Raw genomic sequence first — 26,652 nt, 5'->3', positions numbered from 1 at the left:
TATGGTGAACATGAAAATGTTACCCAACACTGCTCAACAGCATTGAGAAATCGATAGTTTGTCATCGAAATTTAAGCAATCGGCGGGAACATCCACTTCGATTATAATTCCAAAAGTTTGACTCATTTAAAATTGTGTGAGTATTAATTCATTACATTTAACAAAAACAATTTACGTTTAAATATATGTGCTATCTTCAATAATAAAACTTTTAACAGTTATGTATTTCCTTCCTAATTCTTTCTGTTTTTGATTTCTTATTGTGACAAATACTACTTTTGGTTGGTGCTTAACTACTATGAATGATACGTGGTCTGTGTCAGGTCATAAATTTCACTCTCCCATGACAAATTTTCGAGCATAATGCCATTTAGCAACCAGTTTAGCATTTCCCATAGCCTAGAATGATGAAGAAACAGGATTCTCCATATATTGGCATAATTCGCACTGGCACACAAAATACTCAGCGAGATGCCAACTAGCACACCCCAGAGCCAGCTGTTTGGGGCGCACTTGCCCAATGACGATGCTATCAATGGTGCAGTTGCAGATTGACAGGCGGGCACAGGCTGATTTATGCGCGCGGCACAGGAATGTGGCAAAGTGTAAAAAAATGTTTACACACACACATACACACACGCTTACGAGAGAGACACCCAGAGTGGGTCTAACCCAACTCCAGCTTCAAGTCACGCATATGCAGCGACAACTAATTCAATTTCCACTTGCCAGCCAAGCAGCAGCAGCAGCCGTCGCAGACGCCGTAGAAGCAACAGATAAAGGAAGGAGGTGATGTTGAAGTAGAAGTAGGAGGAGAAAAAGGTGCTATTGGTTTCGAGTTTAGTCGAGTGTGCACGCCTAATTGGTAATGCGATCGGCTTTATTGAGGCACTGGAGTCGAAGCAGTTGCTGGCTATCGCTGTCGCTCAGTGCAAATCCCATTACGTGCAATCCGTTTCAAGCCATAAACATGTAACAACTACCTCCCCCTCCCGCTCCTATTCAACCTCAACCACAAACCACCAAGCACTAACCGCCAACCATCAAGCGTCAACCGTAAAAGTTTCCTGGCTTCCAGCAGCGCAACTTGTCGCTGGAACTTAATTGCCTTGGCTGCGCTTATGACTTTCGTGTGCAATGCATCCTCATCTCCACATCCACATCTTCTCGCCATCTCCATCTCACCGGGATTGTTGTTGTCTTCGCTACATTATTAGAAAGTAACTTTGACTTGCAAAGAAAGAAAAAAAAAAAAAGCTATCAGCGTTTTCAGCCACGTATCGTCGTCTCCTTGCACTGCTCTTGCATCCCCGCCAGATGTTGGCCTGGCGCTATTTTCGACACCGCCTGGCCTGCCATAAATTTTCAAATGCCCTGAAATGCACTCTCACAAAAAGTCAAAGGCAAAAACAACAACAAAATTCTTGAAAGACAAATCCTAGGGGTAGACCAAAAAATTACCCAAAAAGTAATTGAGAAGGCAAAGAACACAAATTTTCTGAAAGAGATTGATAAACAATTTCTTAACTCTTGATTTAACCAATTCAATTCTTTACGATGGATGGCCAGCAAGAAGACTGTCCTCTAAAAAGACTAAGCAAAGTCTGTACGTAGTCACTAAGAAAAATATCCTCCATCTTCAGATATCCATTACAGGGTATAGAAATAGAAACGGTCTGTTGGCTAATTTACTCAGCTGCCATGTTCCAAGTCCAATTCTCATTTTCAACGGTTTTCAATTAAAAAAGAAAAACCCAAAAAAGTCAAAAGTTCTACCACGACCCAATGCGCTTCCTCAAAAGATCAGGTCAAATGCAGCCTGCCGTAAGCATTAGCTAATGGCAAAATGCCCGCAAGACAGTCAAATGTTTGCTCAGTTGAGTTATTGTTATTATTAATTTAGTTGTAGCCTCTTTCCATTTCAGGCCGAAAGCGCTTAAATATTCTATCCCAATGGGTGGCCTGAGGTTTAGTGGCCTAACCTCTGCCCATTTGCCCAATTTAATTTAGTTTGGCCATCAATAAACTGTTCGGCGATCGCCGATTGCTGCCAACTCATTTGCATAAACGTAATTTATGCTCATCAATTAGCTGATTAATTTATTTAGCGTGAGACAGAAGACTGAGACTAAGAGAAGACGCAAACCGAGGCAAGGCGAGTGGCAGATGCTTAAAACGCTTGTCTAATTAGATAAATGTGCTACATTAATGTCGCCTCTGACATTTAAAAAGCTGCCTTTTCGCCACAAATGGATAGATTCTTTTTGTTTTATAGTTTAGTTTCAAGTTTAATTTTCCCTTTTTGAATTAAGTCTCTCAATGGGGTCGAGCTTTGGGGCAAATTTTTGCAAATGCGATGGTTAAATTAATCTCTTGATTTATATTTAAACATCAGTTTGTTTAGGCAAGCAAAGTTTTATTACAGATTATATGTATGTATGTATTAATATATAAAGGTTTTGTTTTACTCACAACTATTCTGAAAGTGTTTTAGTTACGAATTGGAATACTGAATAGTGAATACTCCGAGTAATCGAGGTTTTGAACACATTAATGCGGCTCTATAATACATACATACTACAATAATATAAGTATAAGTACTGTAAGTATTATTAATTACTTACTATAACGTTTAAAGTCTTAACAAAAGATTCTGCTGAGTTTATATATCTTCTACTTGAATATTTCTATTGTTTGACCTGAAATCTTAAATATTCCCTTTGATCGATCTTATTAATCTTAGTCTTAAAAGATTCTTTACACAATGTTTTTTTACAAAGTGCGTCTTTTTTAAATTTGAAATGGTCCGGAATGTGGCCACATAAATCTTAAAATCATTTAAATAGCATACAGAAATTAGAGAAATAAAGGAGTTTTTTGTTCTTTAAGTCTGTCATACAAATTTGCGGTTCATTTTAATTGAGTAATGATTTTATATTTGAATCACTATCAACAAACAATAACCGAATAAAATTTGTTTAATCATTACTATGTATTAATATTTTAAAAATAATGTAATTTATTAACCAAACTATTGTTTACTCTTGTAAAAAACTAGAAAATTCTTGCTATCGGCTTAGACACTTACATTTCCATGGGATTTAAACTCGACACCTTTTTGTCATCTTTGTAGTCCTTTCAATTCAATTTCAACTACTTAGTATTAACATCAATTTTTTGCTAATGCCATGGTTTATATGATTTTTCACCGAATTTAAACATTGAGCCAGTCTATATATATTTTAAATATACTTAAGAACAACAAAAAATGTATAAACTAAATCACTCTTATACCCAAAAGCAACAAACAAGAGGCGTACTTACTTAAATCTGGGTTTTCTTAGTACAAATTTCAAATTTAAAACTTAAAAAATTGCAAACAAATTGCAGGTTTTTTAATTACCAATGAAAAGCTCTGAGCAGAATTGTATTCAACTTGTAAGACAAGATCCCAAATAAAAAGCAGTTTTTTTTTTAAGTTTCAATAAATTTTAAAATATTTAAAATATATTCTATATAAATATGGCAAAAGGTTCAAAGTTTTGTCTTTCTTTAATAGGTGTAAATCTGTTTTTAGGATGTATAAAAAATTCCCATTTTTATATAATTTACATTCATTTACTTTCTTTTCTCAGAAATGATACGCAATTTGTGTGGATTACTTGTTGTTGTAGTTTCCCAGGTCTATTAACCCAAATCGTCTGCCAATCAATTTTGCCACTTAAATTAGCTTATAATGTTGTTTTTGTTTCTGTTTCTGGCTTGTGTATAAATGTCAGTTGATTGCCTGGATCTTAATCCTCGTTCCTCGCTAGCAATGGAGCAGGAAAATGGGAAATATTTTAATTAAAACACACAACTAAAAACGTTTACTGTAAGCGATCTTATCCAACAGCATTTCATACAAATAGCAAATAGTAGCAGGAGCAACTGCATTTGCAAGTGGCGAGTAGCCAAGTAGCAAATGTTGGCGCTGCGTGCAACCAAATTGCAACGAAATGTTGCATGTAACATGTGTCGCACATCGCCCATTTGAATATATATCAAATCAGTTTCAGATAATTTTCTATAACAGCTTCTCCCAGAAAGAGAGGGACAGATACACACAGAGGCCGAAATGGCCAAAAACATTTGTTAGCAACGTTTCCCCACACCATTTAAAGGAGAGAAGCACAGTTTCCTTTCAGCTCCCGTTGCAACGTTGCTCCGAGTGAGTGCATATTTTATGCGCCGCATTGTGAATCCGCAGCAAAAACGGATCGAGAGAGGCTCGAAATTAAGTTGTTTTGCATAAAAGCGCCATAAAAACAAAAAAAAAAAAACAGGCGAAGGCAGCCGCAGCAGGCGCTGCAGCAATTGTGATTAGAACGACACGACAGGCACGACAGGCGACATGAGACGAGGCTCTGGGCTACATAGTTTTGTTGTCCCACTCTGTATATACGCGTATATGGACAACAATTGTCGGGTCTAGGCGTAGGGGATGGGGATGGGGGGTGGAAAATTGCCTCACTCAACACGAGCGACGTATGTCATCAAATGGCTTGGTCCCATTAGCGATCGTTGAGGGAGCGCTTTCAGCTTCCTGTGAGCCTCCAAGTAGGCAAATACTAGCTGCTGCTGCTGTTGCTGCAACTATTATCAATTTAAGTTGGCTAATTGGTTTCAAATTTATGGACCTGTATTTGATATTTATGTCGTCTGCAACAGACGGACGGAGCGGTGGTTAGTGTGTGTGTGTGTGTGTTGCTGGTTTGTGGCCCGATGTTGACTTTGCTTGTGCCTGGTTGTGGGTTTTTTTTTTTTTTTTTGGCCTGGCCCAGGTCTGGCCATCGTCGTCACATCGGCATTGCCTTGGCATGCTGCAAACAACGTAATTGGCTTTCAATTTGCAGCAAATTGTTGCAACAGCCACGACAACAGCGAAACATATTTAGATTATAGACGGATAAAGTTTATGTTCGTTCTGTTCTTACTCGATCCGGTCAGACTGTTGTTGCTTGTTGCCTGTTGCCTCTTGGTTTCTCTTTTCATTCTTGTTCTCTTGTTGTTTCTGTTGCTTTCCATCCATATCCATCCATAATTCCAATGAGTTATATGCCCATCAAGTGTTCTGTCTCTCTCTCTTCTTCCCTTTCCGTATTCTCCTGATGCCCTTCGAAAAGTGGAAAACGTAGCGCGCGTTAATTAAAAAAGCAACAAATACAAAAAAAAAAAAAAGCGCCAAAAATGCCGCTAAAATTTCGCTGGGCGGCATGGGCTTCCTCTCCATCGTGTTGGCCCAAGTCAGTTCAGGGTAGCGGCAGCTCACAGTTCAATAACTAAATAAAACACTTTAAAACCGAAGAAGTTGGATGAGAGATGGACAGAGTCAGAGACAGAGAGAGAGAGAAGCATACAATCAAGCGAAAATTCCTGGCATTTTCTGCTTCATTAAACACAACACACAAACGCGGCCATTTCGTTTTGTTTTCTTGGTCTGTCCAGGATACACACAACGCTCTCTGACGAAATTTACGCAACTTGGGCCCTGCTCCACGGCTCCACACCTCCATCCATCGATGGCTTTTGCCTTGATGATCCGCTGAGCTTAGTTTTGTGTTCAATTCGCTTTGTTTTTATTTTTGTTTCTGTTTCGTTCATTTTTTGGTATTTTAATTAGAAACCAAACAACGCCAAATGCATTGCTCTTGAAACGATTTTTGCTTTCTTTCTTTTTTTTTTTAGTTTGTGATCTGTTTCTTGACTTGATTCGTTGTCTGGTTTTTGGCCAACTTGCATTTGGCTTTTGTTTTTCACATTCAATTAGCGCATATTTCAAATCGAAAACATGTTTCGGTTCAAGCAGCAGGACAAAATTGTCAAATGACAGGAAATAATGACGATGAGATACCCAAAAAGAACTGCAAACATTCAAACCCCATTGAAGTTTTTTGGTATATAAATCAACCTCAATTCGAGGAAATCAAATCATAGTAACCTTTTCATGATAGTTGTGCGATTAGTCACTCTTTTTTGGACCAGCAAATTCTTAATCTTACTTCCAGCTTAAATGGGTAAACTAGTGACAAACTTTCTCATAGAATAAACTAAGTTTCAAGCATTAGAAATTTGAAAAAATGCGTGAATTAAAATGATTTAAGGCTGATTTTTAAATGAAAAAAACTGGTTTTAATCTTTGAGTTAAGTATACGCCAAACATTAAAGATCTTTATATCATTAGGAGTAATAAATGTTGGTCTTAAAGCTTTTCAATTTCGAAATCCAATCCTAACAGTCCTTGCTTTAAGAGCTTTTTAGCTGTCACATTTTGAAAAACATTTCTTATGATTTTTCTTTGAAAAAAGTTATGAAAAACTTGAATGTTTGATAATAATTTTTATAGAAAAACTTGAGCTCAGTCCTGGGCTCAAATCAAAATTCTTAGGACATTTTAATTTAAATTCAATCTAGACTTTACTTCTTGATTATTATTAATTTTTTCTATTCAGCCATTAAAATTCTAATTTAATTTGAAATAAAGTCCATTAGAAATTTATTGTGTATTTTTTCACTAACTTTATTTTGCTGCTAGATGAAACAATTGTTGTTTTGTAAAAATAATAAATAAATATTACTAAATATGTATGTTAATTTGTTACATCTCACTAAATGTGGGTATATCTATTTATTTATATATATATCTATATATCTACGGGTTATTAATTTTAATTATTGCTTTATATATGTATAGTGCAAACAACTTTTTAAGTCTAGCCTACAGTTTTAAAAATGTTCTTCTTCTTTTTGTTTGATAAGTTCTACTACAGACAAAATACAATAACGGTAACTGTTACTTAACTCCCTCCCAATATACAATATATACAGCTTTAGCTTAATATCTAAGAAATATCTATGCCTACAAATTGAGAGTGCGCTTTTCTCCCTCCCCCCAACCCTACCCCTACCCCCTCCTATACTAATTGAGAACTATGTACAGTAGCTTGTACTTTCTTGCCAAGAAGAATTACGCATTGAATAAGCAAACGAATGGATTTAAATGCGCATCTGGGTTACACTAAATATCACACTTTGTAGGATGTTTGCTTAGCGAAGAGAACAGAGTATCGATACTAAACTAAACTGGGCCTTAAACTTAAGCTAAATGCCTTAATTGTTAGTTACTATTATTACTAAATATACACTACTAATGCACTTGGAATAAATCTCGCCCGTGCTGTTGGCAAATTGGAACTTTTCGAGCAGGGACCTGAGATCACGGTTGGATGCCTAGGACCTAGACCACCACAGTGGTTAGTATATCGCCATTATCATCACAGGCAGGCGGCGGCATCGATTTGCAGTTGATCGATCGTTTGCCAAAATCCTTTCTGGGACTATCCAGTGAGCCAACCGTATTCTTCTTCATATCCGAATTTTGTGTTTTGTGCAGTAAAATCTGTGAGCTACGTTTGTGGGCCTGTTTTAGGCCTGTGCCGGAGTCAAGTTCCCGCTCGAAATCGCACGGCGGAAACAGCGGCTGGGAGCGATGCAGGGCAGAACTGCTGGCCGCTGAGGCTGCAAGTTCTGGGGCGGGATTCAAGCTTAACTCCATGCCGGTGGTGGCACGCAGGGAACTGGTGCTCCCCTTGAGTGGATTTGTATATCGACGGAGATTTTCTTCGTTCTGCAAGTTATTGGACTTCTCCTCCTCATGCCGCAAGGCATCCAAGGGAGGTGTCAAATTCATGCCAGAACTACTGCGATAGGCCATCCTTTGTTTCCAATACAAACTGATGAATATGGAGAAGCCGACGAGTACAATGAAAATGCCACAGAGGACACCAATCAAAAGACTGTGTCCAGATCCATCGGCAATGCGAGCCGTCTCCAGTTTCACCTCCAAAATCGAGGTGAGTGCCGCTAGCTTGGCATGTTTCAGTTCCAGCTCCTTGCGACGTTGGATGCCATTCAGTTGCCGCGAACTAAGAAGTTCACCCAACAAAAGCACCGCGGCCGGCAGTTGAGGATCGTTCAATTTGCTAGAAGACTGGACAAAGAGAAAAAGATAAGTAAAGTCGATAATGAGCAAACTATTAGCCAAACTTACCACTGTCAATTCGATGGTATCATTGGTAGCCGTCTTCAGATCACACAGCACCATCAATAAGCCCTGCTCCTGGCCCGAGTTGTTCATTGGCTGCTTGACCAAACGTGCTGCCAGCAAAACCCTTACAAGCGAACAGAGACCCTCCACTGAGGCTCCTTTGCCCACTCGTTCGAGATCCAATAGAATCGTAAGTCTGGCACAATTTTCATTAACAAGAGCTTGATTGGGCCAACAGCTAGCTTTGGCGGGCAGCCGTGGAGGAGCCACACGTCTCGATGGTTCCAAAGATCGACAATCGCCACGCACCTGACAAGGCGGGGCCAAACAAGTCTCACTCAGGGCGGGCACACACACCTCATGTTGGCGGCAGACACCGGAAAGATTGGATGACTTGGACAAAGGATCCAATTTGAAGCAATTGGTCAGACCGCACCAGAGATTCGTGCAACGCGAAGTGCCATTCTCACAGACGCACGAGTTGCAATATTCATCCTCCTCGCTATGACCGGATAGAGCCATGTCCAGCCAATTTTGACTCTGATTGAGAGCCGTATACGGAGAGATTGTGTTGCTGGCATTGAGACAAGCCGACTTGGGATCGGATAGCACTACAGAGAGAGAGGGAGAGAGAGAGAATTTAATTACTTACTGATTTTCAAGGTACTCCTTCATCTACTACTTACATATCTCACAGCGTAGTCCATGTCGTCCAGGTGGACAGATGCAACTGTAGCCGCCAATGCCGTCTATGCAGGTGGCACCTCCCTGACAAGGTTGGGGCGAGCATTCATTCACATTGATGAGGCAATCGGGACCGGAGAAGCCTTGAGCACATACGCAACGAAACCATCCGGCTCCAGATTCACAGGTTCCACCATTATTGCACGGTTGACCACGACACTGGTCGATGGCCTCGGCACAAAATGGACCCGTCCAGCCGCGAGCACAACGGCAATACGGCTGCAATGCCTTGTCCGGTGCTCCAGGCATGCAAGTTCCTCCATTCTGACATTGGCCAGCATAGCAGCCAGTTGCCCGTTCCGAGCAGCGTTTGCCTAAAAATCGAAGAAAAATCGAAAACAAAAGACTTAGACAACGAACTGGCTGAACGAATCGAAAAAAGTAAAAGTGCGAGTGCGCGAATGCGAACGCTGACAAAGATCGATGTGAACGTAGTTAGATATAAATAAATCTAAAACCTTATCTGAATCTAGTTTTATTGGCCATTTGGTGTAACTGTGACAAAAAAGCGAAACGCGTGAAATATGCAAATCGCAAATTAAAAACAAACATAAATCATTGTTAGCTTTTGGGTTTGCCACATGTGGCAAACTGCGACTAACGCGCACATATTTCTCTCAGTTTATCTCTCTCTCTATTGCCGTTTCTTTTTTGGCCAAATCGTTGCCGTAATGACTGCCAACTTTCAATGTTCAAATAAATGCGACCGCCTCAGTCAATGGCGCTCTTAACTCATTGCCCGGACTCTCCTCTTTGCGCCCATTTAGAGACCCCAAAAGCGTTAATAATGCGCAAAGTCAGCCAGTCGACTTATAGCAGGTTTTTATACTCTACTACCAAATGCAAGTACCATGACTTCCCCTACGACCTTCGTCTCGGTGGCAGGTTATAAAAAAACGAAAGGAAAAAACTACGAAATTTCCTAGCAGTTGCAAGGGTATTAAGCAAATTCACTTGACTTTGTCTATGATGTTTCCCTCTGTGTCTTCATTGGAAATTTTCGTTTTATTTTAGTGCATTCAGACTTCGGCTAATTGCTTTTTTTTTTTGTTTTTGTTTCTTTCTTTTCTCTTTCTGTGGTTGTGGCCTGCACTTGTTGCAACGCTTTGACGTTCACTTCGTCTTTAGACGACGACTTAAAGACTCTGAGACTCACCTGTCCATCCCGACATGCATTCGCATGTAAAGTCGCCGTCACCGTCAAGGCAAATTCCACCATTTCGACAAGGATTCGGTGAGCATTCGTTGAGATCTGCGGAAAGTTAATGAGTTGGCTTTTGCTGTGTGTCTCTTAGTCGCGCTTGCGTAGATTAAGACTACTCACTGTGTTCGCAGAAGGTTCCAGTGTGGCCCACATGACATTTGCAGAAGGTACCCACATCGCTCATTTCGCAGCTGCCATGACCGCTGCAGGGCACAGCATTTGCTGTACTCATTGTTGTTGTTGTTGTTGTTGTTGTCATCGTTGTGGTTGTTGTTGCTACTTTTGTTTTAGTTGCCGCAGTACTGGAACTGGAGCTAACATTAGCAAAGCAGCCCTCTGTTTCGTCAAAAGATTATACAAAAAAGTTAGCCATATTTGGAATCCCCTCTCGGAAATTAGCAAAAACTACTCACCATTGCAGGGCGGCTGGGAGCAAAGTGGACGCAATTGCTCACAATGCTTGCCGGCACGATCTGGCGGACAGTGGCAATAATAGCTGCCAGGTGTGTTCAGACATCGTCCTTGCAGACACGGTGAGGGAGTACAATGATCCTTGGCCTCCTCGCACAGTGAGCCCGAATAGCCAAGCGGGCAAATGCAATTGAATTTACCTACCATATCGACACATTCGCCACCATTGCGGCACGGCGAAGTGGCACACTCGTCTATATCCGTTTCACAGTCGCGTCCCGTGTAGCCAGGAGCACAGGCACAACGATAGTCGTTGACCAAATCGATGCAGCTGGCCCCGTTCTTGCACTGGCCCATGCAATCATCGAGATTCTCGGCACACGTGGGTCCACCCCAGCCCTCTAGGCAAACGCATGAGAACGAGCCCGGCAGATTGAGGCATTCCCGCGCATTGATACAGGGTCCAATGGTGGTGGCAGCATTCGATGCCGAGGCAGAGGCAGCCACCGCCGAGGTAAGCGCCGCCAGCAATGCAGCCGAACTGCTCAAATTACTCACAATGATGGCACTGGCCGTTGTGGTCAGCAGTGTATTCGCCGGCAGAGATGAGCCATGGCCGTGTGGTGCCTCGCATTCGTTCACGTCCACCTGGCAGACATCGCCGCGCCACTCGGGCGGGCATTCGCAACGAAAGCCACCGATTAGATCGACACAAGTGCCACCATGTTCGCAGGGACCGCCGGCGCATTCGTCGATATCTGTTGGAGTGGGGGGAGGGGTAAAAAGTTAAAACAGATTGGTTAAGTGCCATCCCAAGCTGAAGTGCAAATGTGTTGATTTTGTTGTTGAGGCCTTTGTGAGTGGACAAGTGGACGAGCAGGTGGTTTAAGTCATTGAACTGATGCAGCAAAATGATGTGTGGTTCCTAAAGACCAACCAAACTTATCTACACTCTCAAATCTCAACTGGATGTTGTGTGTGTGTGTGTGTGTGTGTGTCTGAGTTATTTCAACCTTTCTCATCGTGAATTTGGTAAATCCAACTATGAATTCCCTTAATTAGGTCTGATGTATTGGCTAAGCGAATTGTTTCTTGTGAATATATTGGTCGTGCTCCAATTGGAATGCAAAATCAAATTCGACGGACCACCGTGGCAACAATCAAAACACGACAGCAACAGCAACAGCAATAACAACAACAACAACAACTTAACCACCGCCTGTGCGTGATACGTTTCATTTCATTTCATTTGATTTCATTTCATTTCGCTACAGTCAAATGCGTGTGTGCTCAATTGCATGAACGGCCAACTAAAGTAAACTGGCCAAGACAGACGAGTCCAGTCTGTGGTTGTTGTTGTTGTAGCTGTTGCTGTGGCTAATCGCGTGCTGGAAAAGAACAAAAATTAAATCAAAACTCACTTATTTCACATGTCGGTCCCGTCCAGCCGGCTGAACAGCCGCAAGTAAACTCAGCGGCCAAAGGCGTCAGCTGGGAGCCATTCAAAGACTGAGACTGAGAGGATGACGACAACAACGACGACGACGACAAGGTAGATGCAGACTCCTGGCGTAGATTGGCCAGACTGCGTATTGAATTGCGTCGGCTTATTGGCTTGCCCATGGCGGAACTCATGCCATGCATGGAACGATATGTTAGCGCTAGTCTCGTTGCATTCATTTGCTGTGAAATGGAAATGGAAATGGGGATTGAAGATTGAAATTAAGGTTGCAGCGGGAGCATGGAGCAAAATCGGGAGGCGGCAGCATATTAAATTATTTTATGGCACTGCGAAAATGTCTATAAATTGAGGGTTTACCTTGAGAGTACATGTGCCGCCATTGAGACAGGGCTGTGTGGCACACGGATGCTCCACAATCTCGCACTGTTCGCCCGATAGACCCTCGGCGCATGTGCAGCGATATTTATCCGGTGCAGTGTTCTCGCAGGTGCCGCCATGCTGGCAGGGTTCATGGGTGCCGCAGTAATTTAAATCTGACCAAGAGAAAAACGAAAAGAAAATGCGAAACCGAAACGAAACTATGAAATATGCCACGACTTTCGATGATTATCGATGATGCCACCAGCCAGCTGGCCTAGCTAGGTAATTGCCTCGTACCACTTGGGGGTCACTTACCTTGATCGCACAATATGCCACCCCAATTGGTGTCGCAGGCGCATTTCCATGGAGTGCCATTACAGGAACCATGCTTGCATCCAGGATAGACCATGCACTCATCACACAATGGTCCTCGCCAGCCGTGTCGACACCTGAAAGTGGTAAATTTATGCAACATTGATTACAAAAATTGCAGCAATGAATTTGGCAAGACAATATTTCACAGATTTATGTGACTTTGAACCAATTGAATTAGTTTACTCTATTGAGAGTGAGAGTTTATTTGCTAATTTGAGTATCTCTAAATTTATTAGACTACGACTAAATATAACCCAGATGACACATAACTAAACTCCAAATGAAATTCATGTCTAAATATTAAGTAGATTAACAAATGGAACAACATGTCGTATGAGTGATTTTCTAATAATGCATGTTGTAGGCTTTTCAAATTCAAATTGGATACTTGTAAACAATATAAAGAATTTTCCATTAAAGACAACTTTTCTTCAATTTTTGCCACCATTAAACCTTAAATATAAAAAAATATATATAAATTGGGTAAAATATGAAATTAACTGAAGCAATCGAAAACATTTTATGTACTTTGGAGTGATTTCAAGTCTAACTAAAGTTAAAATTAAATTTAATATTAATAAAATATAATTCCTTATTTATTGTTACTTTCGAAAGCAAACAATATACAGTGAAACCTCGATATAACGAACTTCGTTATAACGAAAAACCCAATATAACGAATTTTTTGTTAAGTCCCTTGAAAGGACTAAGGTTTTACATTTCAGTACCTATAGCGAATCAATAGATATAACGAATAATTTTGCGATCCCCCTCAGATTCGTTATATCGAGGTTTCACTGTAGTTTAAATAGCTGGTAAATAAGATCAATTGTTTTATGGCACACGATCTATTCTAACATTTAGTTGAAGATTTATTTTCCAGACTAAATTTGATTATTTTGAGACATTTCAATTTGCGCTGGGAATGAAGTTGTGTCTAAAACAGAAATCTAACCACCGAATTGGGTCACTTTGAACTTTGGCCTTGATGCAGCTAAATGCAAAAGGAAAAAAAAAATACAAAACAAAACCTTTCCTTACTGCCAGCAATTGATGTTGCTATTGGTATTGTTGCTGTTGCTGTTGGTGCTGCTGCGCCGGCGATTTTATCGCCACAACACGCCAAAGTGCAGGGGATCAAAGTTAAATTGCCCGGCCATCGGAGTTATCGCTGCCAAGGTGCTAACTCTACAAGACCAGGCGATCTGGGATGACGTTGCCATGCGATAGGCCAGGCCAGGCCAGAGAACTATGTAGACATGGACTTGAGACTTGAGGCCTGGACGATGGCCGTTGTTCGATGTCTATAATTTATGATTTCATTAAAAACAGCAGCCTGTTGTTATCTGTAAGCGAATCTATTGCCAGGCTCTGAAGTCTCTGCCAAATGGCAGCCCAGCCATCCCCAGTCAGCAACGTGCAAACAGCAAAAGTAATTTTTCTTCGGGCTTTATAATTGTTGGCAGAGCGGAAATCTGTTCGCAGCATTTCGACTAGATTTGTTGCTGTTGTTGCCTGTTGTATTTCTCTGTTTGATGGTTTCTAGGCCACACTAATTATTGCTATTTAGAATCAGGACCAATGCTAGAGAAACCAAGAGCCAGGGAAGTGCAGGAAAGGAGGGAGAGGTTAGCCTGGTTGCTTGAGTGACGGGCGCATCATGATGCAGTGCAGCCAAAGGAGAAAAAAAGGCAATCATGGCCGCTGGCTCACGTATTCTGTGTTACGCTGAAACATTAACAACGGCAACAACTGCAACAAGAACAACAAACGTTTTTTCGTGCTGCCTGCAACTTGTGGTTGTTCGTTCTATGTTGCAGACTGTCGGCATGACCATTCCATTGCCTCCATTGCCTCCATTGGGGGCCCCCCTGCCCAAGAGAGGCGAAAAGAAGTGGCCAAGATCATGATGATGATGATGATGATGATGATCATGGTGGCAGAGAGCGCTTTGGCATTGGCCATCGTGCGGGCGTTTGATTAGGTTAAGAGCATTCGATTCTGGTACTGGGAACTACACAATCGATAGCTCCTGATGGCTGATTATAGACTCCTAGTTGGGTTACAACTCTATAGCCATTGGAAAGGCCATTTGTATGCTATCTCTCTGGCAGCAAAGTGCGAACAATTTAATAAGGAATGCGGAATGTAATCTGATTTCCTCAGAGAGACTGAGAGAGATAGAGAGAGAGAGAAAGAATTGGTAAGAATTTCATTTAATGGCTATTTTCGAAAAATTCCTGTTAGCAGCCTTAGTCTTAGCCTCGATTTGCATGTGTGTGAGAGAAACTCTGAAAACTATTTCACACATCCGCTAATTTACTAGCACATCTCTCTCTCTCTCTCAAGTATAGAACCCATTCCACTAGTGCCAATCACCCATAAAAAACAGTCCAATGACCATTATAACTGTCTGCCATGGACCCCGGCTTCGGGGCAAACACCATTAAACGCAAAAAGTGTCATAATCACCTCGTTAAAAGGGGGCAAAAAAAAGACATGTTCATAATGACAAAAAGACTTGACTTACTCGCATTCACCAGGTCGATCACATTTACCATGGGCCGGATCACAGCCCGGCTTGCAAATGGCCTTTTCACAGTTGTCACCCTCCCAGCCATTTAGGCAAAGCTTCTGACCCTCCGAACCGCAGGCATAGTGACCAAACTGATCATCCCGTGGCCGGCAGAAGGTCGTGCAGGTCGTGTTGTAATAGTAATTGCCACATTGCACCCGGACGCGGTAGGTGATCCGTGCATTGCGTCCAATGTGATCCAGAGTTTTCCATTCCGGTGAGGGTAGTATCACGCCCGAGTATGATGTTTCTTCAATTAACCTTTCCGCATCTGCTAACAATGCAACAACGATGGTGGCATCAATGTTGGCGTTCCATGGTAATTGTTAGGTGGGAGAGAATAAGACAGAGAGACACAAACACAAACACAAACAGTTTAGACATTGTTGGCAACAATTCAAGTAAAAATCCTAAGCTAATTAAGGCAAGCAACAACAAGGCATGTCTGCAATTGCCACCGCACTTACCTGAATACGATGTGTTGTACATATCCAACGCCTGCAATATCAGCGTAAACGACTTCTGTAATTGAACATGGCAAAAAAGAGAAGAGAAGAAAAGACTTGAGTTGAGTTGAGTTGGCGATGAAATTACAATGCAAGGAAGAGAAGCTGAAGTTGGAGACGAGAGAGAGGAGACAAGGAGTTGGTATAGCCAATTTTAGTTGCAGGCCTCCTTTTCCCAGTCTTTTTTCTGTGTGTGTGACGCTAATGGACAGTTTAATCTCAAGTCGGTACAATGCAAATGAAGACAACGCAAGCAAACACTTTAATTTCACGCAAAACCAAAGCAAAGCAAACCAAACCAAACCAAAAAAAGTAAAACAAAGCTCAACGACTTTCTAAACACAGATCAAGTCCAAGACAGTGGGTGCCATGTCCCAGACCCAACTAAAAAAACAAAAAAAATAAACAAATTCTCTTTTTTGTTTTTTACTTTTTGCATTCGACTATAAAAATTGAGTAGCCTCAGAAGATTTCTTGTTCAGCAAAAAGCAATTAAACGACGTCGCCGCTGGATGCCAGGAAACGTTCATTTAGCGTTCCGGCATTACAACTATGGAGAGAGAGAGCTGGAGACGATTTTATTCCCATGTAATTGCCCTGTCCCCCCTCTCTGGCTATGCGAGGCGACGTGACACTAAATCAGTCCAAAGACCAGACAGTTGATGACAACAACTTGACATAGTTTGCAAATCTATCCATATCCCCCCCAAGCTCCCCTACACCCATCCAGTCTCAGCTCAAATTTCAATTTAAATTCCCTTCCATTGAATAATAACTAACATCATCATCATCATCATGGTCATTTTGGGATTCTGTTCCGGTCTATATGAATATCATTTGAAATCTTATTTATCTGCTGGCACATGGCAAAAGTGAGCTAGCGGAAGTTTTTCAATTGAAAATGGCGTTAGAATTTTGGTATTAGATTACCCACCGGACGGACACAGACACGCGCCATTTACATAGATTCGGTTTTAAAATGGAGATCTATCCATATGGCATTCTGTTCTCGATCTTTTAGTTATGCTAACCAATCAATACCAATTGAGCGGTGGTAATCCTTATTGAGTTTTGACCACCATTGATTAATTGGCTAACTAAGAAAGATTAGAGGCTCAAGTTTTGATGAAGTCAATCGAAACTTATGCCAGCTAAACTAAGAAACATCCAAAAGTCTCTCTTAACACTTGTTCGTTTTTATAAACAGCAGATGGAAATATTTTACGAAAATTTAAACACTTTTTCCAAACGATTTACAGAAATATAAATACTTTGTCTTATTGGTTTTTAGTGAGTAAGTTAGTTTAGTAAGTTCTTTCAGCTTTATTCCAAATAACACTAAAAATAACTATTTTTACCACTGTATATCTTAACTTTGGCGTAAATACGGAAATCTCTATATTAAGCTTAATAAATTGAACTCAAAGTATTTTATTCTCTAGTATATAAGAGAAACATTTGAATCAAAGTGATATATTGTTTAGAGAAGAATTTTCAACTAAATCAATCGTTTTACCTATTGTCAATAATTACTAGAATTTTGCATTACACCTTATTGTATTTGTTGGCCAAGTTTAGAGGATTCAAACTATTTTATTTTATTCTAAAAGTTTAGAAGATTCAAACTATTTTATTTTATTTTAAAAGTTTAGAAGATTCAAACTATCTAATTTTATTTTATAACAATCAAATTCTAGCTCAAAGTAGCAAACACATGAGGAATGGAAATAAAAATGGTTTTAGTAAAAATTGAAAAATTGAGAAGCTTTAAATTAATACTGAAATGGCTAAAATCTTACAAGGTCAATTACCACAAATGAAGTAAACAATTGATTTCCAATTGTAAATGCCAAACAATAAGCAAGTTTGTTTAAAATACTTTCAACTTGAATTGAACAAAAATATAAAAAGTAAACAGTAATTAGATCTCTACTAAAAAAACCAGTCATGTTCTATCATAACTGAATCTTTTTAAAAAGTAAACGTATTTCTTTATCTAATCGTTTGTAATTATAAGTAGAATTCGAAGTAATACATTGACTAAAAACTAAAGAATTCAAAAAGACTAATTTTATTTAAAAACGAAAGTGAAAGCAAATAAAATCAATTTCGATGAGAAGCTTACTCAAAATAGACTAATCGGAAATGCAAACAGATCTCAATATTTTCAATTCAAACATATTTTAGATAACAACATTTTGCAATTGACTTATTAGTCATTAATTATAATTATCAAATGAGAAAATTTGTCAAGCCTATCTAAGAAAAAAACGACTTACAACTTTAAATCTACAATCTCTAAAAACACGCATTAGCTTAATTTACAGATCAGATCATTCGATCAGACATATTTATCTTTGATCTGTCTGTCAGTCATTTAACTAAAATTCAAGTAGCAATTATTTAGACAATTCTTAAGCATTCAATTGGCCACTAAAATGTTAACACAATTGTCAAGAACCCCCTACCCCCCGTTGACCCACCGCCCCCTGGCCACTTTCATTGAGCATTATGTTTTATCAATGGCATTGGAAGCATTTAACGTGGCCAGAAGAAAGAAGCACAAAATATATTTATATATAATTGAAAGTGGAACAAGAGGCACCAAAAACAAATTCCACTTGAGTATTTTTCAATGGTTGCGCACGCGTACTTAAACAAAAAAAAAAAGGTTAAAAAACAATTGAAAATTATTGTCAAGTGAAATTCGGTTGAGGGCCCCCAAAAAACATAGTATTTATGAAGTGCCTATGTATTTGACAGTTACATTGAAGCCTTGATGCTGATGTTGATGATGATGATGATGAAGATGATGATGATGATGATGACGATGATGGTATGTTATGATGTAGTTGCTGCTGCTTCAACTTGCTGCTCAAGTATTTCCATAAGTCATGTTTATAAGTTTTTCTTTAACATGCCATTCACTCAATCAAACAGAGGAAAAGAAATATCAGACAGACGAAAAACGATAATAAAAAAAAGAAGTCATTCAATAAAAAGTGGGACAATTGCTGCGCATCAGCCATCAACCATCAGCAGCAGCAGCAGCCAGGCATATGGTATGAGTATGAGTATGAAGTATTTGTATATCGGCAGCTCAATAAAGTTTTTATTTTCGATTTATTTTTTTTTTTTTCGAAGATTTCGTGATTTTGTGAAAGGCTTCTTGAGTCTGTCTGCAAATATGTGTATGCAGAATTTGCCAACGCCAGTTCCAGCTTCAGCTTCATCACCACTGACTATGTCTACGTCCAGGGCAAACATTTGCCAGGTTTCGTTTCACACACACACACTCAGAGACACACACACACACACACATATATGTGTGAGCTGCAGGCTGTTTGCCAGCAAAAAGATTAAAGCGAAACCAAAGCGAAGCGTAACATATCGCCATCGCCATCGGGCGAAGCGACAAGCGCGACAAGGTAATGTTCCCACGGAACAGGTTGTCCGCACTTCAGGCCACGACACCGACACACTGCGCCGCGTCTACACTGACTCAGAACCCCAGAGCCCAGAGAGACCCAGGCCAAAAAAAAGCACAACACCAAACCGAAAACCAAAAACCCAAGAGCAAGACCAAGTCCAAGTCTGACTCTGACTCTGACTCTGTCTCTGCCTCTGACTTGGCTTAATGTAAACGACGGCGCATGCGCATGCCGACGTCGATGTCGACGTTTATTTTTATACTTTTTTTTTGTCAGCCAAGTTGCCATTAGTTGGGCTGTGGCTGTTACTACAACTGGGACTGGCGACTTGGGGGAAGGCGTGTAATTGTTAACCAAGTTAGTTGTGTACATTACCAAATGCAGAACCCAAAATAGTTGTATAAAAGCCAAAGAAATAATATTACTGAATTTAATTGAACTCTAGCAGCTACGCCCAGTCAGGTTACATTTTAACGTGGCCCAAAGTCGATGTTTTGTGTGTGTTTCTTTATTTTTTTTTTTTCGCAGTCATAAGCCCGCATTATGGTCACTTAATTAACCGAAAGCCGCTTAAGAGCTGTTCAAAATACCAACAAAAAAAGGAAAAAAAAGGGAACATAAAACATAAATTTTAATTGCTTTTTTTTCGGCTACTGCCCAAACATCTTCTTTGGCCTATACCCCGGCTCCCCCGCTCTCCATCAAAAAAAGGGAGTAAGCGGCTCAGTTCTGTGATTTATTTTCCAAAACGAAGATGATTCAACCTTTCATATAAATAAGAAAAAATGAATCTAATAATCAACCCAAAATTTTATATGAAATATTTAAACACTGCCGGAAATAGGCAACTAGAAGAAGTCTTATCAGAAAAAAAAACCAGCACGAGCGAGAGTCTTATCAAATGCAAAGAAATTCTTGCAGCCAGGCGGAACGATAGTTCCCCTCCCCCCACTTCTCATATCAAGAGAACTCGTGCCAAAAGTGTGCGGTTGCGGCAGATGAGAGAAAAGACAGAGATATATAGAGAGGGAGAGAAAGAGAGTTATAAAATCTCACGCCAACTTACCGTCCAGCGAAACGTGAAGGGCAACACAATGGCGCCCACACCCGGATCACTAAGTACAAAACTGGAACCACCTAGAATTTTTGTGGTCGAGTTGCCAAATGAGCAGCCTGTTGATATGCTGGCACCCTGTTCGGTGGTCTGATACTCCTTCAGGCACAATCGAAACGCTGTTGTGCATGGTGAGCAGCCTAAAAAGAAACAGAGAAGGGTGAGAGAGAGTGAGAGAGAGAGAGAAATTAAAACCATTATAATGATTAAGAGTTGCATAATTTTTTAACTGAAATGTATGTATACATATGTATATGGGGAAATACAAATGTGCTGATAAAATATTTAGGATGAGGCCTTGACTTTTATTTTAGTTGACAGCGATAAGAGAATGAAATTTCATTTAAATAAATTCCAATGCCCCAAATAATTCAAGTATAAAGCTCGTCTAAATCATTGAGTAATGTATTTGTATTTCTATATAAGCTGGAATATATCTAATCCATTATTGAAATACGCAAAAAATGACAATTTATCTTAATGCGGAAACACGTTAAGACAAGTTTGAATCATTATACTTAGCTATATTTATATTAAGCTTCTATGATGATATCATATAAGATTCTATATTTATTACTTTTAAAAATTTCTCTTTCAGAGTTTGATATTTTTATAGATCTCTTTGGAAAAATAATATAATAATTTTGGCAGAAGTTACAATAACCCGAAAAGAAGCATCTCCGTCTAAAAAAAGTTTACAATAGAGTTAATCCAGTCGGTTTTAGTCTAAACGGATCCACTATATTAGTTAAAGATAAACATTCGAAAATAGAGTCTAAGATTACATTATTATCTTGGGACAATAGCTGTCTTCTATACTTTTGGGAAATAACTGACTGGGAAATAACAATTAAATACAACCCATGGACAAAAATCTTGTTACATAGTGTTACTAGCCTACATATTTTTTACACTAATTAGTCCAATACATTTATTAAAGCTAATTTAATAGATCGACTATATTAATTACCATTAGATTAAGTCTTTCGAAAAACAAATTTGTCATAAGTAAAACTTTTTACCAAACTAAGTAATTAACAAATGCATCCAATTAGCTGCAGTTGCATCAAATTTAATCAAAATCGAATGAGTTTAGGATAAATATAGGATAAATATAAATACATATATAAAAAATGCCTGTTATCCTTTTTTGTCAGAAATTAAACTCTTTTCCGTTAAAACCGTAATTAACCAGGCTTTTTTTCTATATTTAAGTGTGTGAGCTAGAATTTAGTAATACACAAGATTATTCTAGAAGATTATTAGGTATTCTATATTTAAGTGTGTGATTGCCTTGTCTACATCTTCTCTATTACTAAATCCTAACTTTGGTATACAATTTTAGACAGGAAAAGAAGAGTAGACTGTTTATACAAACTTTGCCTATATAAATTATTGAGATTTTTGATAATCTCTTAAAAAAATCAGCTATCAGAGACAAACTAAAGTCAACAATTTTGTTCTTATACCAAAAACGGAAAAGATTAATTCTTATTTAAGAGTCTGAATCCATAATAGTTCAATTAGACAGAGAAATACTATAAAAAAACATTAATATATTCCTTCTTCAATATTATCTTTGAAAACATTATAGTTTTTCTAATATTTTGCTTTAGTCTTAGAAATAAAACTGTAGCCAGAAATTAAAGACTAAATCTTAAACCTGACCCACTCATTAATGCTATTCTATTTATAACTTGTGTTTTTAATTTTAATCTTGACTAAATGAGAATGTAAGTTGCCAATGAAATTGATTACTTAGATTGACTTACCCGTCGTTTTGGTGGCCCTTAATTCTGTTGGTACGCCACAGCAATAGCCGCTTAGTAGATGGTTGTTGGTATTTGAGATTTCTAATATTTCCAACTCAAAGTTACCAGTTGCGGATATCTGGAAAACAAAAAAATGAAAAAGTGGGGAAAAACTTAACAAAAGTCAGAAAATCGAAAATCAACATCATCAGCATGTAAACAAATTCCAAATCGTTCAAATCAATCATGGTCCATAACGAATACCCCAACCAACCAACCAACCAACAACAAACCCTTCCCCTCACTCCACCGATTCCCAGCCAACTCTCTTGGTCGGTTGTCCTATCAAATAATATGCTCAACGCTCTAGAGTTCGTTCGCTTTGCTCGTTGTAAAAGCTAATAAGCCACCTAGGGCGCTCTGATTGGACTATGGTAGAGGTTTTAATTAAAAACACGAAGAAAAGAAAATCAAAAAGAAATAGTTTTTTTTCTTCAAGTGATTGTAAGCGTTTAGATGGAATGGGTGGAGGAGTAGCTGAGGGGGGATTTTAGTTATCGATAAATCTACCGACAAATGAAACATGAAAATAATGAGAAATATGTATATTTTCACACAAAGCGCCTATAACTGTAAAGTTATATGGCCAAGATTGAACATTGTTCGGTTCACTTAATCAAACGAGGAGATATCCAACAGTTTTTCGTATAATTTAGAATGCCTTTTGTTCGTATCAAATGAAGAGTAGTCGTTGTAGTCGCTGGAATCGCTGGAAATCGCCAGAAATCGCTGAATGGCAACATTTGCCATTAAATTACAAATACATTAGATCGCCCGGTTGCAACTTTCTGCCTGAGAAATTGTACATAAAATTTAACTATTCTTCGGGTAATCGCTGCTCATAAGTTTTCCCATTTTCTCCCCTCTTTCTTCAAGACATTCTATGCACATATTCCTGGGACTGGGCTATCAACTTTGTATTTTAATGTTCTCCTACTGGTTGAACTGGGCGGTGATGACCTGGCCAAAGGGGCGGGAGGCTGGAGTGGGAATATATATGCTAATGAAAACTTTTAACTGGTTGACTTTAACGCCAACTTTAATGGTTTCATATTTCACAAAATTTATGGTCAAGTGTCGTCGGCTTTTGGTAGCTCTTGGCAGCGTTGATAAGTTTATTAGAAATAAATTGCAATTTAGCCTTGAGAGAGATCCACAGGATGTCAGGCTAACGGCAAAGAGGCTCTCTGCACCTGTGCCACAATTTCTAAAAAAAAAGAACTCTAAGAGACTGAGAGAATGAAAGAGGTTGGTAGATATACATAGAAGTTGTCTTGGAAGTTGCATGCATCGTTGATCATGCCATAGATCAATCAATGCAACTTCTTGCTTCTTGGGGGACTCTTCAGTTGGTCTCCTCTTCAGTTCGTTCGTCCATCCGTCCGTCTCTCTGTCCTTTCTTTGGGTTTATTTTCTTTTTGTGAGTTCGTTTTCTTGTGATTTCCTTTTGTTTGGTCAGTGCCCCAGCCACAGTGTTTGTCTTCGACATAGCCCCCAATGGATGATTGGATTCTTGATTCGTGAAACCGGTTTGTCTGCCTGCTTACTATTTATTTATCACATTTCTTACATTTCATTCATGGCCTGGACCCGCGATGGCATCGCGATCGGCAAGTGCAGCTGCCTGCATCTGTTAATATTCGAGACAAACTTTGACGTAATCAATTCGATTAGATAAACTCCATGAAATGATCAAATAGAAATTAGTAATGCGGCGCCAAGAATATCCAACAACAACAATAACAGCATCTCATCTTATCCCCACCCCCCATGTCATCTCTTAATGAAGCCGACAATATCAAAATTGATGTGAAACTTAAATTTAATTAAAAAAGATTTTTTGGTTTTTTGCTTTCATTTATCGGCATAATGTTTTGCCATAATGAGACACAAAACTGCAGCCAACATCAGACGTTATATTGAAATTAAAAAATCGTTTTGTCGTTGTTGTTGTTGTTGGTTTTCGCCAACAACGTGGGAGCGGGAGCCCACTTTTGGCAACTCATTTCAATGCCTTTCGAAATCATTTTTTTTATTTTATTGAATATGTTTTTTCGGTTGCCAGTTTAATACGCAGCTTATGATCAATAAATGTCAGACATTATGAGGTCTGAGCCTGAGCCTGAATCTGAGCTTAAGCCCCGGTCCGGAGCCTTTTTACGCATGTCAGTGGAGATCTCACAGATCTCTCACAAGATGAGACAACCATAATAAAAAGTAGGTTAATTCACTTTGAAGCCATACAATAAACTGTCAGTTGATCGCTTTGATCGCGTTTCCTTGGAAAAGTCCAAATTGTTTGTTTCTTTTTCTGTTTTTTATTTTGCTTAATTAACAACTAAATAGTTGCAGCAGCTCATTGACCATTTAGTCATCCATTTCTCATTTAAGGCAAACTGCTGCCGGCGACTTTTATCGCCTTCGCTTACCCTAAATCAATGCACTCCCAACCGCAGATAAATGTGTGTAATCAATTTGATTGCCTCCAGTCTCTGATTCTAATGTCGGTCTTGGACTTGGACTTCTAGGCGGATGGAGGGGACTTTGTGTGGCTCTGCCTGGCACTTTGGCTTCTTGCGTATTAATCAAATTGTTGTTTGTGTTTATATTCTACCTACTACCTCCCTTCTGCCTAACCTACAAGCCTTTTCATATCTCTATCCCTCTTTGTCTCTTGTCTTGGGGACTGCAGCCACGATTAATTTTATGTATTTTTGAACCGTTGCTGGTTTTGCCTGTTCATTGCCTGTTTAATTGCCTCACAGGCATCTTCTATGGCATCTCAATACATGTTTAGGCACTTTGTGTAACACTTTATGATGGCTACGCCCCAAAAAAACAAAAACAGAAAACTCAAAACCAGGCAAAGAGAATTTCAACTCGAAATCTACGACTACCGTTGTGGGAACTGGCCAAGAAGAAAAAAAAAAACAAAGATACTTTGAACGATAGCTTGTTAAATTTATAGGCATGCGGTGGTCACAACGGGAGGAGGGCGATCACTTTCAAAAAGGAAGATTTACTTCACGATAGGAAGTCCGCTTAGTTTGGCCCTGAACTCAAAATCCAAGCATAAATCAAGCAATTAAAGTTCATTTTCTTCTCTTTTTCTTTCTACTCAATCAAATCAATTTATGCGCCAGAGAATTATATGTACATATATGTATATATATATATATGTATATAGGCAATGCAGGAAGTTTTAAGATTAAGCGTAAGCATTATCTTTAGGGCCAATGTCTTAAGTTTCAGTTACTTTGTAAATGAGCTTAAATTTTATAGAAAAACATTTCAAATAATTTGCATTTATTAACAATTTCAATTAAGAAAGAAACTAAATGGGTAAATTATTTACATAATGTTTGGCTTAAACCGAGAGTCTGCTTGATTCTAAGACCAATTTTCATTCCAAAAGCACAAAAGTTTTTACTAAATTTCAGTCAGGCTTATAAAATTTGAAATTCTGATGAGCAAAAAGTCTTTCAAAAGTTTTGTTTAGATATTTCCTTTAATTCGAATACTTTTTATTGCCAAATGAAATAAATTTCAAAAATACATGTTTAAAAAATGTTTTAAAAATATTTGATGATATCATAAATGAGTCAAATTCATTTCAAGTTATTAGTTTACATTTAGTTGACTGTTCTTCTAGCACTTTTTATTTAATTTTTCTAATGATTCTTCCCACACATCATTGGCAAATATTTGGATAGCCAAAAGATTGATGATTATGACCTGATTTGAAAAATACATTTCAAATGTGTCCAAAATACTTTTGGGCTCTATAAAAATTGAGGGTACTTGCCCTCAGCATTGGCAACTGATTCAAAGTTGATTTTTTGCGGCTAACGAATCATTATCAAGCACCCGCATATTTTGGCTTGGGGCATTGATTTTGTTTTGTTTTTTGCATATGTTAAACCCCAATTTAGATGAAAAAATTCACTGAAGTTGTCTTACCTTATGGACTAACAATATTAAAATTAAAGCAATTAAGTTGCAGGCAGACTTTAATGATCGACAATCGTTGATCAGCGATGGCAGAGCTAAAGTTGAGGTTTCCCTTGGCTTTGGCTTTGGCTTTTGTTTTTGCCTTTGCCACGTTGAAGACATTCTCAGGCTGCCTTCAGTTGTTGTTGTTGACGATGATCTCGATGTTGTTGTTGTTGTTGTTGTTGCCATTTCTGTTGCTGTCTCTGTTGATTTTCGCCGAAAATGTTTTCTAAACATTTTATGCATTCTGTTTGTTTTATGCTGGTTGAAGATGAAGGCAATTAGGTGCACTTCGTTTACTTATTTATTTAAACTGTGTGTTGTTTCTTTTTTTATTTTTCTCTCTTTTCAATTGGCACACGAATTTTAAACTTTTTTTGTTGACTTTTTTTGGGTGGGGAAGGGCCTTAATTAGCCCATATATGATACTTGCATATGATCATTTGATTTTCACTAAATCACTAATACCCCATTTATGGTTTGCTGTAGCTTTTTTTGCTGTTGTTGTGGCATTTTAATGTTGTTATCACAAATTATAATTATACATATATATATATTCTTTATTATTATTATTTTTTCT

At 38.8% G+C, this 26,652-nt stretch overlaps 1 protein-coding gene across 1 annotated transcript; it reads right to left on the bottom strand.

Moving 5' to 3' along the window:
* Nucleotides 1–6,940: 6,940 nt before the first annotated feature.
* LOC6647176 (protein serrate) lies at nucleotides 6,941–26,392 on the bottom strand. Its single transcript, XM_002070096.4, has 14 exons — nucleotides 26,040–26,392; nucleotides 22,041–22,158; nucleotides 20,221–20,408; nucleotides 15,685–15,739; nucleotides 15,173–15,488; nucleotides 12,583–12,716; nucleotides 12,265–12,440; nucleotides 11,867–12,128; nucleotides 10,448–11,203; nucleotides 10,155–10,370; nucleotides 9,987–10,082; nucleotides 8,773–9,144; nucleotides 8,090–8,697; nucleotides 6,941–8,029 (listed from the first exon to the last, which is right to left on the bottom strand). Exons 1-14 carry the CDS (start codon nucleotides 26,316–26,318, stop codon nucleotides 7,277–7,279), a joined length of 4,329 nt encoding a protein of 1,442 aa, XP_002070132.3. The 5' UTR covers nucleotides 26,319–26,392; the 3' UTR covers nucleotides 6,941–7,276.
* Nucleotides 26,393–26,652: the final 260 nt, after the last annotated feature.

This window comes from Drosophila willistoni, chromosome 3R, assembly GCF_018902025.1.
Source record: "Drosophila willistoni isolate 14030-0811.24 chromosome 3R, UCI_dwil_1.1, whole genome shotgun sequence".
Lineage (NCBI taxonomy): Eukaryota > Metazoa > Arthropoda > Insecta > Diptera > Drosophilidae > Drosophila > Drosophila willistoni.
This window is presented reverse-complemented; position numbering and strand designations above follow the sequence as displayed.